At 44.0% G+C, this 20,635-nt stretch overlaps 1 protein-coding gene across 1 annotated transcript in view; it reads left to right on the forward strand.

The window, feature by feature from the left end:
• The window catches only part of LOC124622536 (DNA-directed RNA polymerase III subunit RPC7-like), a 44,553-nt gene that overhangs the window by 13,475 nt on the left and 10,443 nt on the right, over positions 1–20,635 (forward strand). Inside the window, exon 3 of the mRNA XM_047148267.1 lies at positions 3,667–3,957. Coding sequence (XP_047004223.1) covers positions 3,667–3,957 — 291 coding nt within the window. The remainder of the gene's footprint in view (positions 1–3,666; positions 3,958–20,635) is intronic.

Genomic DNA, 20,635 nt, shown 5'->3' on the forward strand with positions numbered 1-20,635 from the left:
AACTGGCTGGAGCTGTAAATTTTTCTAGAGTTTAATGTTCACATAAAATACCGGAGAAAATTTTTTTTAAAATTATAATTGTACTATTCACCTTTTTAATATGCCCATACTAACAAATGAAATGTTTCAAGCTATCAACTTACTTGGTTGTCGCACCTGTAGGGTGTTTGTGTCCCTATGTGGCTTATGGCTCAGCTATCGCTTGGAGCTTAATATTGCAAATACTGTTCACTGTGAGGGAATTAGGCATGTTCTTCTGTCTACATATTCCTAGTCTTTGTGTTTAAGTTGAAGGCCTGTCGCGTACCTGGCAGCAGCTCCTTATGTTGTGTTATGCATACAGCTTACATTCGACACGACAGTCAATGCCGTTGTTTACAGTCAATTGGTCAGCATTGGAAGGAGTATTTGTGAACTACCGTATTTACTCGAGTCTAAGCCGCACTCGAATATAAGCCTCACCTGAAAAATGAGATTCAAAATCAAGGGAAAAAATATTTCCCGAATCTAAGCCGTACCTGAAATTTGAGACTCGAAATTCAAGGGAAGAGAAAAGTTTTAGGCCGCATCTCCAAATTGAAACAAAGTTGGTCCACTGTAATATTCGACAATTTAGGTCGAATGAATGACGATACAGCTACAGTAGTTTGGTTCGAGTCGTAAGCTTAGCAGTTAAGCTTTACCAGGTAGCCATTGCTATGCGTCAGGCGCTCCGTCCGTATTTATACAGGTACCCTTCCTTTTTCACGTGCTTCATCTGTTTTGAATTGATTGCTTATTTTTCTTTGATTTGATAAGCGCAGTTTTCTTTGTTATAGGTGTTTACGTCACTCTACGCTGAATATGCATTACGGTACTGTGTCATGCTTTGTTTGTTGTACTCTGATACTGCGTGTTTACGGCCTGTCACCGATCGCGGCATGGCTTGCTTTGTGCGCACTACCGCCGCTCACAATTAAAAAAAGAAAAGAAAAAAAAAAAAGAGAGAGAGGAATCGTCTCATTAGCGAAACAATGGCAAGAGACTGCTACTTGTTGTTACTTACACTGCTGCTTTCTTTGATAATGATCAAAAAGAACCAAAGAATAGACTGCGTATGATATAAGATGTTCTGAACAAGAGTTTAGCGAAAAATTTTCTCCGTTTGTAAATCTTTGCAGGCGCCTCTTTAGTACATTACATTCTGCACAGAAATTAGTCATCTTAGATTTAAAAATCTAGTAAATTGCCTCGCTTCATTTCTGACTGTATCACTGTTTAGCATAAGAATTAATACGAATATAAACATGACATGGTATGTATATTCTTCCGCGTTTGCTGTTGTCTCGCTCTAGTTTTGTGGTTTATTACGCAGACAGGATTTAAATGAGATAGCAGCAAACATGAAACAGTACATGGCAAAATGTTTATGTTCGTATTATTCTTATGGTGACGAGAATACTGCATGTGATTCACAATTTATAAAAGTTCCTATTAGCAACCATCTCTTCTCACAGATAGGAAAAAATTCAGAACGTAGAGTTGGCCACATTGACAAACATCCTAAACATTCTTGCCAGTCGGGTTTTTGTAGTACATTGAAATGCTGCTACATTCGAAGATGAACAATATGGAATTTGTATTTACTTCGTTGGATAATGTATGAAAATGCAGTGGTCGAAACTCGGCGCAGAGAAAAAAAGCTTGTCTTCCACCTTTTTTTTTTAAATTTATTTACTGACGCAGAGGTTTTGGCGCCTGTATTTATCTTTGTGCCTACAGAGCATGCCTGTGTAGCGCTACATATATTCGGCGGCAGAACTAAGTTGTTGCGGCACCCACCGACATTTTTAAGAACTTCCGCTTGCTTTGCACTCGATTCTAAGCCGCAGGCGGTTTTTTGGATTACAAAAACCGGAAAAAAAGTGCGGCTTAGATTCGAGTAAATACGGTAACCTAATGGCCCTTGAGGCAGACCATGTTTCTAACTTCAGATGGAAGACAAAATTGTGGTTGACAAGGCCAAGAACTATTTCTTCAGGGTACACTGGGTTGTGTTTCAAAGCCAGTGTGTTACAAAATTGTATGGTATGGCTGCAACTATGTTGTTATTTATACTGATGTTCAAGGAACGGCACTCTGTTGGGTGCTTTGTGTCATTTCCTGAAGATAACACAAGGATCTGGTGTGCAAAATACTATGCCATGATGTGTAATGCCACATTGCTACTGAGGTACGGTATGGTCTGTCATTTGGCACTAGAAGAGATATGTGCAAGTGCAGAGAGAGTCTAGTTGTGACATTTAAAGTTTGGACACCTTAAGAGGTTGTTAAATCATAAGATGTAGATTTTTATGAGCAAGAAGGAAATTTATTCATTATAAAGAGTGCCGTCAGGTGTGTGCAGGCCAGTGAGAGAGAGACTGGCCAATTCTGGCAGGACAGAGGGAGCATGTCACAAAAACTGAAGTCTGTGATGGAATTAGGAATGAAAAGCCTCACAAGCAGGCAGTAACCGATGCCATTGAGAGCTTGTATCTCAGAGACAACACTTTCACGGCGGCCAGCAGTGAACATGATTTGTCTCCTGCAATCCTATTGGCTACACACTATGGGTTCCCAGAGGGCAGATTGTAAGCAGTTCGCATTTTGTGGGAACACACGCCCCCTGCCAAAGCGGCTAGCTTACTTGCCACATAGGCCACAACGAATTATACTCAAACAATACGGGAAAATATGTTAATGTATAAATTGAGATAATTATTACAGTAGTTGGGCAATCTGTATAGGCTTCAGGCACAATAAGCTGCAGTTGGGGAAGCCAGTGGTATGGCTCTGGAGGTCTTCTGGCAACAGGGGCATGTTAACTGGCTTCTGATTAAATCATACTGTGATGCATGGCTTCCTCCTTCAATGAGAGGATTTACCAGTGTGTGATCACACATTATTTTAGCTGCTGTATTATAATTTCCTTGTACTTTAACAAAGAATTTTGTAACATGTCCTTTGAGAGAATTTTACAGTTTTGCATACAGTATCCTTCTGTGTGGATGTGTGAATGGGAATGTAGTATGTATCAGATTTTAGTTAAGAATTTTAGCTCATAAATTGCAAGCATAATTTTTAACCATATTTCTGTCAAGTTATTTTAGTAATGGCCTTGGTCTTCCGTAGTGCAATAGAAAGTGGATCAAACACTTGAACTGTAATATGATACAGAATAAACTGCTACTCACCACATAGTTGAGCTGCAGGCAGGCGCACTGAAGGCAGACTGTGTAGAAATATTCACATTCTTTCATGCACAATTTGCAAGCACATGGCCTCTGTCATCTTTTTGTTTGTGGTGGGTTTTTTTTTTTTTTCTTATATCTGGAGGTGGACTCTTGTTCGCCAACTTATAATATCTAACAGTCTTCTTTCAGTATGACTGTCTCCTGGTAAATACCTCTTCTTTTCATATTTTTATTATTTTGTGATGGATTTTTTATTGTTTGAAGCAACTGAACTGTAATTTATTTACTTTCAATTTTTCAGTAGGAGCATATAGCTTAGTTTTTCAGTGAGAACCTCAGCATTCTTTTGTAGTTTAACTGCTGCATCAGTGCCAGTGCTAACATATACACATATTGACAGATTTTTCTGGCATATAATACAATTTTGTTAAATGAGACAATTTTTTGTCAGACCCACTCCAGAAGATGAGTACTGTGTGGAATTGCGGAGAGATTTCATCGAATGCTTGCACGACTCTCCTGCATACCTTGTGGCACAGACAGTTCGCTCTGACATTGAGCGCTACTCGGATCGTTACCAAGCGGCTGTGTCAAGCAAGTCGAAGCAGCAGCCGCTTACTTTTCCCACTTCTCACCTTCCCTTGGAACTGAGGCCTGTCGTAAAAGACAAAGCAAAACGAGAAAAGGCAAAGAAATCAAATGCTACTTCAACAGCGTCAAACGCTGTCGACATAACTACCAGGTAAGTTATTCGATTTATTATAAAGAATGACTGTCACTTGCTAATCTGACACACAGTCTCTTTTTCCCCCCTCTCTCAAAGAGTCTGATGTTTCTATTTGACACAAGTGGGAGGGAGATATTAGTGAGTATTATTAAGATTTGGTATCTCAGTACTTCTTATTAAGATTAACCCACTTCTGCCTGAATTAATTTTCACTTCTGAATTTTATAAATCAGACATTTAGTTGTTCATTGTAATTAATGAAACTACTACAAGAAGCTAAACAAAAAGTAATTAATAATTTAAGCAAAAGAGAGTGTAACATATGTCATGCTAGGTAGATCATACATTTTAAGTGAAATAGATGACAGTAAATAAAATAAAGCAGTGTCTGTCATTTACATTACATGAAGGCAACAGCATTCATTTTCTGTGGTATGGTGCAACACACACTATGCACAAACCATCATCACATTTGCAGCTCCTTGTTCTTAGAGTTCCTTTGTAGTTTTCTGTAGTGCAGTGTTGTCCTTTTTTTTCCTGTGGCATCATATCTACCAAATGACCTCTTTAATTATTTCTGATGTCAAACAGCACTCTGCCTTGATATGGGTTACCTGCAGGGTGATCAGGGCCTGTAGGGATTGCTGCATTGGAAGTCAGGTAACATTTCACATTATAACACTGAAATTACAGTTGTGGCATATTCATAGCTGCCTTTTTGTAGAGAAGCCACACATTATGTACAGACGTATCCAGTAGCCACATAAAAATTGGCTACCACTATTTCTTTCCTCTGATGCTCACTCTATATAATGCTATATTTTTGTACATTTGGTCAGTTCTCCCCATATTTTTGTTGTATTCTCCAATAACATATGCTTGGAGTACAATTACTTTTTTCTTCTCTTGTCTGGAATATCAGCTCAGAGCTCACTGGATTGATCGCATAACTAGTTGAAACGATTGTTACAGCAGAAATATCTAGCCATCTGGTAATCATCATTCCACTTTCCGTGCAGCTCTTGTAATCATAATCTCATGTCTTATTCCTTTTGGACATTGTCTTATAGGGTATAAGTTGACATTCTTTAGGCAGAAAATTCTCACTAATAGTGCCAGTTGCACCATAATCTCGTTCTTTTAGGTGAACCAACAATGTTGGCTATGTAAACAGATTGTCAAAATAAAACCTGTAGGGCAGATTTTTTACTTTTATCAGCATGTAAATCAATCATTTGAATCAGAGGTACAACACATTTTCCAAATGCCTTCTCAGACACTTCGTTCCATTGTGGATCAGTTCCTTGGTGTATTTAAAAATCCGATAGATAACCCATGTTTGTGTTTAGGCACTGTGCTTTGTACCCAAATCTAATGGGTTTACCTTTGAGAAATTGTGAGACCTGAGTTTCTCCTGGTGTATATAACTTTCAAATAACTTCCGGGAATTTCTGTGTCACCTGGCTGAATTCCTGGAACTTTGAGAAATTGTTTGCATCCATACCTGCCAAAATACTGTATCATGCTCTCATTGTAATACAAATCTTGCTCAGGCTGTAACTTTTCTTAACATTTCTGTTAATGGACAAAGTTTTCACATTTTATTATTTGCATTAATTTTTGTGTTAGGACATGAGTGAATGAATCTCTTCATTGTTTCAAATTTGTCTCTTCTCATCATCTTGTGCACCATTTCATTTCTCATGACCAACCCTGAATCCCGGTAACATCTCCTGCTATAGCCCAAGAGAATTAGAATTCCTAGAAAACATTTTATCTCCTTTTGTGTTATTTTGGTAACTGGGCAGTTCTTGAACAAAGCGTATTTTGTAGATTCGGTACTGAGAAATTTAATTATTTCATCGTTCCAAAACAGTTCAAAGCAAAGCACTGGAGACAAGCTTCTGTATTTACTGTGATCATTCTCAGGAAATAAAGCGTTATCACTTTGCAGATCCTCCAATCTCTTATTAAGTTTTTGAGATCTGTAGCTTTTCTATTTCATCTGAAATGACATTTTGTGGTTTATCATCATGAGAGCAATCTGTCTCAGGTTCATCACCTAACCTGTTTTTGTAGGTCAGTACCACTTCTGGACCAGCATGAAGTTGCCTTGGTCCAAGATTTTCTATTTTTCCATCCCCATCTTCTTCACCAGAATATTCATCTGATTCTACATTAGCTTCATATATCCATTGCATCTTCCTCCTCCTCAAGAATAGCATTTTATGCACAGACAGGCTTCTGAGAAAGAGTGAAACGTTATATTGACTGTTCTGCCTAGAGAAACACATGTGCAACACACAAAAACTGGATTTGGAACCATAATAATTAATTGCATTTTGTGGCTAACCTTAATACAAATTTCAACACCTTTAACATTATAATTAAGCAAAGATTTTAAAAATTGTGTGGTATATTGCTTCAGAAAATAGTACAACAATACGCATCTCAAATGCATGCATTGTTGCCAAAAAGAGAAAACAGCGGTAGAATGTTAGGTGACATATGGAAACGTAGTTTTCATGCAGCATTCTTGTATAAGACATTCTTAAGTCTTGCCGCGTCAAATCAGAATAAAAAGGCTTACTTTCAACGACAATCATAATCTTCATCAGGATGTCTAAGGAGGTTATAAGCAAAAATTCAGTTGCTTATTACAATTTGACACTGCTTAAAAATCAGTTCCATGCTGATCAGATAGATAGAGCTGTCATTAACCCAAAGATCGATCCGAACACCACAGTACTCTGCTAGACACGATCCTGTCAGAGGTTACATTCCTCTGACCTACACAGCCTGTTATAGTGGGACTTATTGTTTAACCTAGACTCTGAACCATAGTGCATCTCACCATTTTTCATGTAGGCAGGAGTTGCTAGAGGTGAAAGTAGTGATAAGTGACACAAAAATATTCCAGGACTGACTGTCTATCCTTCCCGAAACCTTTGTATCCATAGTCTGCCAGTTCACCAGTGAGCCAACGACCCACTGTGGATGATATTGGTGTGAACATTATTGTGTGGAAAGTGTCAGTTTAACATTTGTGATACTCTCTCGGCCAGGTTACTTTTTATTATGAATCTAACAAAGTACTGCAACCTCAAACCAGCCACACTTCTCCAACCTGTGACCCTCACCGGACCTTACCTTTAGGGCAGTTATCAGTATGCTGTGCTCCAACATGTGAATTCTGCCATGGTAGAAGTGAACTATATTTCAGAAGCTCAGTGTCCTCAAAATAAGGATGCACATTTGAAATGAGATAAAACAAGATCAAAGCTGGTGCTCCAATGTGTGTGTGCTGCTGCTCGAGATACAAAGGCCACACAAGAAACCTCACACACGTAAGTTCCTGTTTTATAAATGCCACTACACATCTCTCTGCACATAGTTCTGTGTTTGGAGTGAACATATTAAATTAATAGAAGTGGATGGTATCAAGTTCATTGTATATGGTACATATTCTCTGTGCACCAGTGTTTGGATGTCTGCATTTATTTTTCAAATAACAGCCTGAAGATGACATTAATTAAATGTTTAAACTAGTTGCTTAAATAATAAAATTTTAAGGAATAATTACCATTGCTGGTATCCTTTTTCTGTGAATTATTGATCAGGCACAGTTCTGCATCTACATCTGTATTCCGAATCTACAAAAACAGCTAATTACGTTGGGGAGTGCTTTTAAAACGTTTTGCCACATGGGACTTCTCCCACCTCACCAGGATAGTTAGGAAACCTGCAAATACATAATTTGGCATTCCCCAAGTCAGTAAATCCCACAGACTGTGAATAGCAATCAAAGGATCATCGGCGACAACGGTATCACAACACGTAGGTAATTAACAGCTTGCCAGTTTACCACACTCACGTACCTTCACACCCGGGATAAACACATCACACATGCCATAAGCTTTGTTTATTAACATTTGCTTCTAAGAATTGACAGTTTGTGACCAGCTGAAATATACACTGAAGAGCCAAAGAAACTGGTATACCTGCCTAATATTGTGCAGGGCCCACACGAGCAAGCAGAAGTACCGCAGCATGACATGGCATGGATTCAACTAACGTGTGAAGTAGTGCTGGAGGGAACTGACACCACAAATCCTGCAGGGCTGTCCATAAATCCGTAAGACTATGGGGGACTGGAGATCTCTTTTGAACAGCATGTTGCAAGAAATCAGAGATATGCTCAATAATATCATGTCTGGGGAGTTCGGTGGCCAGCGGAACTGTTTAAACTCTGAAGAGTGTTCCTGGAGCGACTTTGTAACAATTCTGGACATGTAGGGTGTCGCATTGTCCTGCTGGAATTGCCCAAGTCTTTCGGAATGCACAATGGACAAGAATCAATCCCAGTGATCAGACAGGATGGTTATGTATTTGTCACTGGTTAGTCATATCTAGATGTATCAGGTGTCTAACTGCATACATCCCACACCATTACAGGGGCTCCACCAGCTTGAACAGTCCCCTGCTGACATGCAGGGCCCATGGATTCATGAGGTTGTATCCATACCTGCACATCCATCTGCTCGATACAATTTGAAAGAGACTTGTCCGACCAGGCAATGTGTTTCCATCAACAGTCCAATGTCCATGTTGACGGGTCCAGGCAAGGTGTAAAGCTTTGTGTTGTGCAGTCATCAAGGGTACACAAGTGAGCCTTCGGGTCCGAAAGCCCATATCAATGATGTTTCTTTGAATTGTTTGCATGCTGACACTTGGTGATGGCACAGCATTGAAATCTGCAGCAATTTGTGGAAGGTTGCACTTCTGTCACGTTGAACGATTCTCTTCAGTTGTCTTTTGTCTCGTTCTTGCAGTATCTTTTTGCAGCCGAAGGTATGTTGGAGATTTGATGTTTTTATGGATTCCTTATATTCACAGTACACTCATGGAATCGATGTACAGGAAAATCCCCACTTCATCGCATATTCGGAGATGCTGTGTCTCATTCCTCGTGCACCGACTTTAACACCATGTTCAGACTCACTAAGTAAATCTTGATAAACTGCTGTTGTAGCAGCAGTAACCGATCTAACAACTGCGCCAGACTCTTGTCTTATGTAGGCATTGCCGACCACAGTGCCATATTCTGCCTGTTTGTATATAACTCTATTTGAATATGCATGCCTATACCAGTCTTTTTGGCACTTCAGCGTACTTCAAACACAGTCATAAAGTTCACTGTTTGTGTGACTTGTCTTGGACAATGTTACTAGCACTGTGTGTACTTTAGGACACTTACTGTGCAATCCCAGTGGAACGACACTCTCATCCCATCCAAACTCTGAGCCACATGTGCTCTAACAGTGGTGCTTCATGCCGCTTCTCACACTTCTTATTGGCAGCAATGTCAAACACTATTGTTTACTGAATATTAACTCTGCTTCTCATTATATTATTGTCTGCTGTTTTCCGGCCTGGAGACAAACTGTGAATCTTGCATTAATAAATACTGATGACCTTGTCAACAGAACTGAAGTGAAAAGGTGCCCGTTCATCCTCATAAACTATGTCTTAAGTTTTACCTTCAGTTCTTTTTCAGTATCACTGCGTGTACTCCTTCCCTTTCAAGACCCCACTGGCTCCACTCCATGTTGACTGGTGATATTGGGGCCCACTAACTGCAGCTGCCTCCCACACATGCCATGTGGCCCACTTGTGTCCTCACATCCCTGAATAATTTGATAGGCCCGCTGGATTAAAACACAAATATCCCCACTAAATACACTCTGATCTTTATGCTGTTGTCACCATTCTTAGTGTAAAAAATATTGCTTCAATGAAGATGTTTACCAGTTAGTTACTTTCCATAATGAGTATGTTTAATTGGTTGAATTTTTGACTGGAGTGTACACTGTGTTATGGTAGTACAATGCCATATCTCACCTAGCCTCCTTTGTTTTTAAACTTTCAATGACTTAAAGAAAAACATAAACCATATTTCTGATCATTGATGCTATTAGCTGGGAATCTTTTCTCCACTCTTCCTATCACTAACATTGTAATTAATTAACTTTTCTGCAGAGACTAGCTTTTTCACCAATTCTACTAATTATGTTTCCATTCTGCCATTAAGTATGCCAATTAGCCAACCAACCTTTATTGTGTATTACAAATATTTAACTCTCATTTAATAAGCATCTAAATCTCTCCGAGATATATGGCCTTGTGAAAGTGTTGTTTCACTTTGACATGTATATGCTTTGCTTAGCCACCACACATTTCGTTCATTATTTAATCCGTTTATCTCTATTCACTTTCTCATACGAATCATCACTTCACACTGTGGACAAAATTGAACAGGAGTTTAGTTCTCCACCTTACTCAAGGGTGATATAAGAAGGCAATGGTGATCAGTGCTTTGATGTGATGCCGTCGACACCTTCAGACTTTTTGCTGCTGTACACACTGATCCATAATTTTTGCCTCTTTTTTTCCCCAACTGTGGGCATCAGTGTATCTGATTCAGTTGTCAGACCACACTTAACCTTTCACCTAGATCCATAACTGCCTTGACCTAGATACGTGGTCAAAAATTATCTGTTAACTTAACCCTTACTGTTCTCTTTTTGTTACCATCATTCATACTGTTCTCACTAAAGGATTCTCGTACTTTGTTGGGAACACTTTGTCTCCTCCATAGGTTCTTCTGCCTTCTGCCCCACTCTCCCAGCCCCCCCCCCCCCCCCCCCTCCCCTGTCTGTGGGCTCACTGTTGTTTGACGGGTTCGTGCTTGGCTAACATGGGACCCTGGGACCCCAGCCTTCACAGCATCTTTTCCCTTTCGTGCTGCATGTCTATCCTCTTGCTATTCTCCCCCTTCCCATGTGGAAAATGCCTGGGATGTTTTTGGAAATATGTTCTGCATTTTCAGTGGTCAATACCAGTACAGTCTCTCCATTGTTATTCGTTCCTTTTTTTCTTTCTTCATTCCCCTTGTCCTATCCTCCCTCAGCTTTGGTATTTGAGGTTCCTCTTCTTCCTCCTCCCTGGGCACTCTTAAAGGCCAGCCCACGCATATGATGCATAATAGGTAACTGGGTAATGGGTAACTCCCAGTCTCGGGTTTACAGGTAGAATTCGCACGTACCCCCTGGTACAGGCCAGGCCAAGGAGGGATGACTGCCTGAGCTGCTACCTTCTCAAATTTCTGATTGGTCCCTCTGTTAGGTGTTCAGGAGGTGTGAACAATCACCTAAGGTGGGTGCACCCCCCTGAGAGGGGCCCCCAGTTGTAAGGAGCGCACCATCGGAGTCGCTGACTATCATGGGGGATTTTCTCGCAGTGAGACAATCATCATCTCCATAGCCAGTGTCTCATCATCTCCATAGCCAGTGTCTCATCATCTCCATAGCCAGTGTCTCATCATCTCCGTAGCCAGTGTCTCATCATCTCCGTAGCCAGTGTCTCATCATCTCCGTAGCCAGTGTCTCATCATCTCCGTAGCCAGTGTCTCATCATCTCCGTAGCCAGTGTCTCATCATCTCCGTAGCCAGTGTCTCATCATCTCCGTAGCCAGTGTCTCATCTTCTCCGTAGCCAGTGTCTCATCTTCTCCGTAGCCAGTGTCTCATCTTCTCAGTAGCCAGTGTCTCATCTTCTCAGTAGCCAGTGTCTCATCTTCTCAGTAGCCAGTGTCTCATCTTCTCAGTAGCCAGTGTCTCATCTTCTCAGTAGCCAGTGTCTCATCTTCTCAGTAGCCAGTGTCTCATCTTCTCAGTAGCCAGTGTCTCATCTTCTCAGTAGCCAGTGTCTCATCTTCTCAGTAGCCAGTGTCTCATCTTCTCAGTAGCCAGTGTCTCATCTTCTCAGTAGCCAGTGTCTCATCTTCTCAGTAGCCAGTGTCTCATCTTCTCAGTAGCCAGTGTCTCATCTTCTCAGTAGCCAGTGTCTCATCTTCTCAGTAGCCAGTGTCTCATCTTCTCAGTAGCCAGTGTCTCATCTTCTCAGTAGCCAGTGTCTCATCTTCTCAGTAGCCAGTGTCTCATCTTCTCAGTAGCCAGTGTCTCATCTTCTCAGTAGCCAGTGTCTCATCTTCTCAGTAGCCAGTGTCTCATCTTCTCAGTAGCCAGTGTCTCATCTTCTCAGTAGCCAGTGTCTCATCTTCTCAGTAGCCAGTGTCTCATCTTCTCAGTAGCCAGTGTCTCATCTTCTCAGTAGCCAGTGTCTCATCTTCTCAGTAGCCAGTGTCTCATCTTCTCAGTAGCCAGTGTCTCATCTTCTCAGTAGCCAGTGTCTCATCTTCTCAGTAGCCAGTGTCTCATCTTCTCAGTAGCCAGTGTCTCATCTTCTCAGTAGCCAGTGTCTCATCTTCTCAGTAGCCAGTGTCTCATCTTCTCAGTAGCCAGTGTCTCATCTTCTCAGTAGCCAGTGTCTCATCTTCTCAGTAGCCAGTGTCTCATCTTCTCAGTAGCCAGTGTCTCATCTTCTCAGTAGCCAGTGTCTCATCTTCTCAGTAGCCAGTGTCTCATCTTCTCAGTAGCCAGTGTCTCATCTTCTCAGTAGCCAGTGTCTCATCTTCTCAGTAGCCAGTGTCTCATCTTCTCAGTAGCCAGTGTCTCATCTTCTCAGTAGCCAGTGTCTCATCTTCTCAGTAGCCAGTGTCTCATCTTCTCAGTAGCCAGTGTCTCATCTTCTCAGTAGCCAGTGTCTCATCTTCTCAGTAGCCAGTGTCTCATCTTCTCAGTAGCCAGTGTCTCATCTTCTCAGTAGCCAGTGTCTCATCTTCTCAGTAGCCAGTGTCTCATCTTCTCAGTAGCCAGTGTCTCATCTTCTCAGTAGCCAGTGTCTCATCTTCTCCGTAGCCAGTGTCTCATCTTCTCCGTAGCCAGTGTCTCATCTTCTCCGTAGCCAGTGTCTCATCTTCTCCGTAGCCAGTGTCTCATCTTCTCCGTAGCCAGTGTCTCATCTTCTCCGTAGCCAGTGTCTCATCATCTCCGTAGCCAGTGTCTCATCATCTCCGTAGCCAGTGTCTCATCATCTCCGTAGCCAGTGTCTCATCATCTCCGTAGCCAGTGTCTCATCATCTCCGTAGCCAGTGTCTCATCATCTCCGTAGCCAGTGTCTCATCATCTCCGTAGCCAGTGTCTCATCATCTCCGTAGCCAGTGTCTCATCATCTCCGTAGCCAGTGTCTCATCATCTCCGTAGCCAGTGTCTCATCATCTCCGTAGCCAGTGTCTCATCATCTCCGTAGCCAGTGTCTCATCATCTCCGTAGCCAGTGTCTCATCATCTCCGTAGCCAGTGTCTCATCATCTCCGTAGCCAGTGTCTCATCATCTCCGTAGCCAGTGTCTCATCATCTCCGTAGCCAGTGTCTCATCATCTCCGTAGCCAGTGTCTCATCATCTCCGTAGCCAGTGTCTCATCATCTCCGTAGCCAGTGTCTCATCATCTCCGTAGCCAGTGTCTCATCATCTCCGTAGCCAGTGTCTCATCATCTCCGTAGCCAGTGTCTCATCATCTCCGTAGCCAGTGTCTCATCATCTCCGTAGCCAGTGTCTCATCATCTCCGTAGCCAGTGTCTCATCATCTCCGTAGCCAGTGTCTCATCATCTCCGTAGCCAGTGTCTCATCATCTCCGTAGCCAGTGTCTCATCATCTCCGTAGCCAGTGTCTCATCATCTCCGTAGCCAGTGTCTCATCATCTCCGTAGCCAGTGTCTCATCATCTCCGTAGCCAGTGTCTCATCATCTCCGTAGCCAGTGTCTCATCATCTCCGTAGCCAGTGTCTCATCATCTCCGTAGCCAGTGTCTCATCATCTCCGTAGCCAGTGTCTCATCATCTCCGTAGCCAGTGTCTCATCATCTCCGTAGCCAGTGTCTCATCATCTCCGTAGCCAGTGTCTCATCATCTCCGTAGCCAGTGTCTCATCATCTCCGTAGCCAGTGTCTCATCATCTCCGTAGCCAGTGTCTCATCATCTCCGTAGCCAGTGTCTCATCATCTCCGTAGCCAGTGTCTCATCATCTCCGTAGCCAGTGTCTCATCATCTCCGTAGCCAGTGTCTCATCATCTCCGTAGCCAGTGTCTCATCATCTCCGTAGCCAGTGTCTCATCATCTCCGTAGCCAGTGTCTCATCATCTCCGTAGCCAGTGTCTCATCATCTCCGTAGCCAGTGTCTCATCATCTCCGTAGCCAGTGTCTCATCATCTCCGTAGCCAGTGTCTCATCATCTCCGTAGCCAGTGTCTCATCATCTCCGTAGCCAGTGTCTCATCATCTCCGTAGCCAGTGTCTCATCATCTCCGTAGCCAGTGTCTCATCATCTCCGTAGCCAGTGTCTCATCATCTCCGTAGCCAGTGTCTCATCATCTCCGTAGCCAGTGTCTCATCATCTCCGTAGCCAGTGTCTCATCATCTCCGTAGCCAGTGTCTCATCATCTCCGTAGCCAGTGTCTCATCATCTCCGTAGCCAGTGTCTCATCATCTCCGTAGCCAGTGTCTCATCATCTCCGTAGCCAGTGTCTCATCATCTCCGTAGCCAGTGTCTCATCATCTCCGTAGCCAGTGTCTCATCATCTCCGTAGCCAGTGTCTCATCATCTCCGTAGCCAGTGTCTCATCATCTCCGTAGCCAGTGTCTCATCATCTCCGTAGCCAGTGTCTCATCATCTCCGTAGCCAGTGTCTCATCATCTCCGTAGCCAGTGTCTCATCATCTCCGTAGCCAGTGTCTCATCATCTCCGTAGCCAGTGTCTCATCATCTCCGTAGCCAGTGTCTCATCATCTCCGTAGCCAGTGTCTCATCATCTCCGTAGCCAGTGTCTCATCATCTCCGTAGCCAGTGTCTCATCATCTCCGTAGCCAGTGTCTCATCATCTCCGTAGCCAGTGTCTCATCATCTCCGTAGCCAGTGTCTCATCATCTCCGTAGCCAGTGTCTCATCATCTCCGTAGCCAGTGTCTCATCATCTCCGTAGCCAGTGTCTCATCATCTCCGTAGCCAGTGTCTCATCATCTCCGTAGCCAGTGTCTCATCATCTCCGTAGCCAGTGTCTCATCATCTCCGTAGCCAGTGTCTCATCATCTCCGTAGCCAGTGTCTCATCATCTCCGTAGCCAGTGTCTCATCATCTCCGTAGCCAGTGTCTCATCATCTCCGTAGCCAGTGTCTCATCATCTCCGTAGCCAGTGTCTCATCATCTCCGTAGCCAGTGTCTCATCATCTCCGTAGCCAGTGTCTCATCATCTCCGTAGCCAGTGTCTCATCATCTCCGTAGCCAGTGTCTCATCATCTCCGTAGCCAGTGTCTCATCATCTCCGTAGCCAGTGTCTCATCATCTCCGTAGCCAGTGTCTCATCATCTCCGTAGCCAGTGTCTCATCATCTCCGTAGCCAGTGTCTCATCATCTCCGTAGCCAGTGTCTCATCATCTCCGTAGCCAGTGTCTCATCATCTCCGTAGCCAGTGTCTCATCATCTCCGTAGCCAGTGTCTCATCATCTCCGTAGCCAGTGTCTCATCATCTCCGTAGCCAGTGTCTCATCATCTCCGTAGCCAGTGTCTCATCATCTCCGTAGCCAGTGTCTCATCATCTCCGTAGCCAGTGTCTCATCATCTCCGTAGCCAGTGTCTCATCATCTCCGTAGCCAGTGTCTCATCATCTCCGTAGCCAGTGTCTCATCATCTCCGTAGCCAGTGTCTCATCATCTCCGTAGCCAGTGTCTCATCATCTCCGTAGCCAGTGTCTCATCATCTCCGTAGCCAGTGTCTCATCATCTCCGTAGCCAGTGTCTCATCATCTCCGTAGCCAGTGTCTCATCATCTCCGTAGCCAGTGTCTCATCATCTCCGTAGCCAGTGTCTCATCATCTCCGTAGCCAGTGTCTCATCATCTCCGTAGCCAGTGTCTCATCATCTCCGTAGCCAGTGTCTCATCATCTCCGTAGCCAGTGTCTCATCATCTCCGTAGCCAGTGTCTCATCATCTCCGTAGCCAGTGTCTCATCATCTCCGTAGCCAGTGTCTCATCATCTCCGTAGCCAGTGTCTCATCATCTCCGTAGCCAGTGTCTCATCATCTCCGTAGCCAGTGTCTCATCATCTCCGTAGCCAGTGTCTCATCATCTCCGTAGCCAGTGTCTCATCATCTCCGTAGCCAGTGTCTCATCATCTCCGTAGCCAGTGTCTCATCATCTCCGTAGCCAGTGTCTCATCATCTCCGTAGCCAGTGTCTCATCATCTCCGTAGCCAGTGTCTCATCATCTCCGTAGCCAGTGTCTCATCATCTCCGTAGCCAGTGTCTCATCATCTCCGTAGCCAGTGTCTCATCATCTCCGTAGCCAGTGTCTCATCATCTCCGTAGCCAGTGTCTCATCATCTCCGTAGCCAGTGTCTCATCATCTCCGTAGCCAGTGTCTACTAAATGTAAACAGAATTAGGCTAACAATTCAAAAAACATCCCAGCAGCACAACTGTTCCTTGTGGTTTCACATACTGAAGACGGTCAGTCCTTTGCTATAGTAAATGTGTGTATTATTCAGAAAGGTGTTGATGCAATTGCTGGCCCCCTTGAATGGTGAATTCTTCCCATGGTGTTACTTACAATAATCTGCTTGATGATCTGACCGAGGCAGGAAACCAAACGTGCCTTTCTGATCTGCGTATCATCGCAGTCCGTCGGATGATGAAAATGGTAGTGCATCCTTAGTACCCACACACACTTTTTTTTCTCACTTTTGATAGAGTGGTGCTTCAGTCTGAGATCAAAGCTAGCTATGAGGTTATCACAGTCTGACTGTACATTCCGAACCTGATGCGCTGCTAGCAGTGTCATCGTTTCAACCACACTCGAACATCCTGTTGACACCCGTCCAAATGTGTAACCTGTGGTAGGGATGTCCATGAGGGCGATTGTCCACTGCCCTCTCCCTGCTGTATCAATTGCAATGGTGACCATACCACCTCTTCCCGAGATTGTCCCATATACCTCGATGAGCGGGCTGTCCAGAGGATCTGGGCAAAGGAAAAACTGTCTTACCCGGTCAGTCGCAAGTTGTTGCATAGTCAGAAGCCCTGTGTTCTACTGTATGGCACTTAAAGTACTGTTCTTGCTACTTTTCGCTCCATGAAGGACAGGGTCACACAGACAAGCAACCTCAGATTCAGCACTGCTGTTGTAAAATCGCCCAGTTTCATGGTAGCATCACTGTCTCCCCTCCAGAAGTGTAACAAGCCACCAACTTTTGTCTGCCAGGGCGAGGTCACCTGCTAAACAACTGTCAGGCTGAAAAGAACAGAAGGAATACTACCGCAAAGACTTCTTACGTCCCTGCAGCCAACAAACATCTGAGTGTTCCCCTGTCAACTGCAAAGGCACCAAGAAATGGAACAAAGGCAAGCAGTCTTAGACAGTGTCACCGCGTGATACTTTCGTCCAGCTGACCTCCTTGTTGTCAGTGCACACTGCCAACCGTGTTTCTGCCCTGGACCCCACAGACAGACAGACAGAAGGAGAATGCTGACATGTCTGTAGATCTCATGGAGCAGGATCCTCCAGCCTCTGCACCCTGTAGCAGTCGGCCTTCAATGGCGGCTACTCACCAGCAGCCGAGGTGACTCCGTTTTTTTCTCTCTTCCCCTTTCCTCGTCACGAGACTCTTCCATTGGAATGATCGCAGCCTTCGATCCAACGAAGGGGACTTACGGCTGCTCTTGGAATCACAGTGTCTACTTCTTTTTTGCCTCCAGGAAACAAAATTGCATCCTCACAACTGCTTTGAGCTCTCGCATTTCTTCCTGGTCCATTTTGACCTTCCTCCCGAGGAAGGCATTCTGTCTCAACTGGGAGTCATGCTGCTCACCAGGGATAACATACATAGTCAACCCATCTTCCTGACTATCCGGCTTCAAGCTGTTGCAGTTTGCATTTTCCTTTCTCACTTGATCTTCTCCCTTTGTACCATTTACATCCCTCCGTCATTCAGTGTCACCACTGCAGACTTCCTCAAGCTTATTGGCAACTCCCTCACCCCTTGCTGCTACTTGGTGACTTTAATACGCACCACTTGGTGACTTTAATACGCACCATCCCCTTTGGGGCTCTTCCAGAACCTGTCAGACAGGTGCCCTCTTGACTGATCTCTGTCAGCTTAACCTCATCTGCCTTCACGCAGGAGCACCCATCATCTCAAGTGGTCCATTCTCTAGCATGTACTTGAGCGACCATTTCCTGTGTGTTATCTGTTTGCTGACTCGTACCACACCTAGATGCACATCCAAATCGTAGCTTTCTAAGGTTGATATGAGGCTTTACTCCGCCCTGGCGACCTTCAACAAATATTTCCCCAGTTTTGATGACCAGGTAGATGTTGTGTACATAGTTCCGCGTAGTCAGTGCGTACACAACTTTCCCAGTAGAGCGCGCACCGCTAAGCACAACAGCGCAGGCGCAGCGCTCGTCCGTCTCTGCATTACGAGATGGCGCTGTCTTAGAGACGAACCAAATTCTGCTTTCGCCGTCCGTGTATTAATATGTCACGCAGCCAATGAGATTGCTGCTAACGTAGAACCTTTTCTCCTTGCGGATCACACTTGCGCAGTGATACCTGAATGCCCGAGGTATTATAACGAGTGTACAGACCTCTGATTAGTCAGTCTGCATTAGTCTGTGCATTAGTCTGCATTACTCTATAGTCAAGTTTCAGTCTGCGCCTAATAAGATTATCATATTCCTGTACATAGCCATGAAGAGAAATGTATAGACACTTCGTCAAGTATCAGAGTTATGTGAGAATAAGATTAACGTACCAAGACCAAAGTAACTTCAGATTGTCAATTGTAAATAGCATCCAGAACCAAGTTAAGTAAGGTTTATGGTTGTTATTATTTTAATAAATGTGTGTCAAGATTAATCAAGTTCTGTTTAAACCTGGTCACCATCAATCTGCTACTCTAAGCATGCAAGTGGCATTTCTGTCATCTGACCTAACGGCAGAAGATAAACACGCCACGATAAGACCACGAGACATATTGCTCACACTCGCCTACTTCGTTAGAGTGACAAGTCAAATAATCTGATGGTGTGTGTACCGAAGGTCTTACAGTATGCACACCACAGTGGAATATCTTACAAATGTTATCCTTACCAACGCAGAATGTTCCATTCCTCCTATTCCTCTTTACTGTGCTGTGTCCTGATGCCTTGACGGACTGAGGTGTGCCGCGACCCAGTTCACATGTAGAGACGTGCTCTTTGTTTTTAACAGTCAACCTATGATGCACACTGCATTCATTATAAACGCTTCCACGCACAGTGCCGTTGTGCTTTTTGGGATAGCAAAATAACTAGCTGGATTTCCTTTACTAGTTTTTGTAACAGCTTCACACCCTCTTCCGTTGTGTGGAGCAACCTCCGATGGCTCTCTGGGACCAATTTCCAGGCGGACCATAGCAAACAGTGTCGTAGTTGATCCTGTTGCAACCTCCAACACCTTGGGCTGCTTCTTTGTGGAGATTTTTAGCTCCACCCACTATCACCCTGCCTTCCTCCATCGGAAATGAGTGGAGAAGGCTCGGCGATACCTTTCTCTTCTCAGAATCGTGAGTGCTACAAAGCCGCCTTTACTATGAGGGAGCTAGATAATGCCCTCACTTTACCCCCATCCTCTGTCCTAGGGCCAGATGATGTTCACATTCAGATGTTGCAGAACCTTTCTTTTGTGGGCAAGTACCTCCTCCTTCACATGTAAAGTTGCATCTGGGCAGAGGGCATGTTTCCCAGATGCTGGCTTGAAGACAGTCATAACCATGCCTAAGCCCAAAAAAGACAAACACCTTCCTTCCAGTTATTGTCCCAGTGCTCTCACCAGCTGTGTTTGCAAGGGGATGGGACATATGATTCATGCCCAGCTGGTCTCGCCATTTGTCAACCAATGCGCAACGTGTATTTCAAGCACGCCGTTCTACAATTGACCATCTCTTCATTTTATTCACTTTATTATGAATGGTTTTCTATGGCAATACCAGATTGTGGTCATGTTTTTTTATTTGGAGAAAGCCTACGACATCTGCTGGACGATTGGTATCCTCCGTGCTCTCTACATGTGGAGCACCCGAGGTCACAAGCTCTGTTTCCTTCGTCAATTTTTAAATGACTGAATTTTCAAGGTACAAGTGGGTTCTGCCTTGTTGGACACCTTTATCGAAGCAAATAGTGTGCCTTGGCGTTCCATCCTGGGTGTCATCCTCTTTGCTATTGCCATTAACCATATTATGGCCTGTCTCTTTTGGGCATCTCCAGCTCCCTTTTCGTTGATGATTTTGCAATCTATTGCAGTTCTTCACGGGCGTCTCTCCTTGAGTGGTGTCTTTAGCAATGTCCCGATCGTCTTTACTCCAGGAACATTGACAATGGCTTTCACATTTTCACTGACAAAACTGTTTGTATGAATTTCTGGTGGAGCAATTGGTTTCTTCCACTGTCTTTACATCTTGGGCGTGTTGCTCTTCTGCTCACTAAAAGTATGAAATTTGTGGGCTCATGCTCGATAGGAAACTTTCTTGTTCCTCTCACGTGCCTTATCTGGCCACCCACTGAATGCTGTATGGGTCCTTAGCGATACTTCCTGGGGAGCAGGCTGGGCCACCCTCTTCTGTTCGTACTGGTCCCTTGTCTGTTCAAAACTAGGCAATGGGTACTTTGTTTATTCATCTGCACATCTGTCCCCCTTATGCTGTCTTAAT

This window comes from Schistocerca americana, chromosome 7, assembly GCF_021461395.2.
Source record: "Schistocerca americana isolate TAMUIC-IGC-003095 chromosome 7, iqSchAmer2.1, whole genome shotgun sequence".
Lineage (NCBI taxonomy): Eukaryota > Metazoa > Arthropoda > Insecta > Orthoptera > Acrididae > Schistocerca > Schistocerca americana.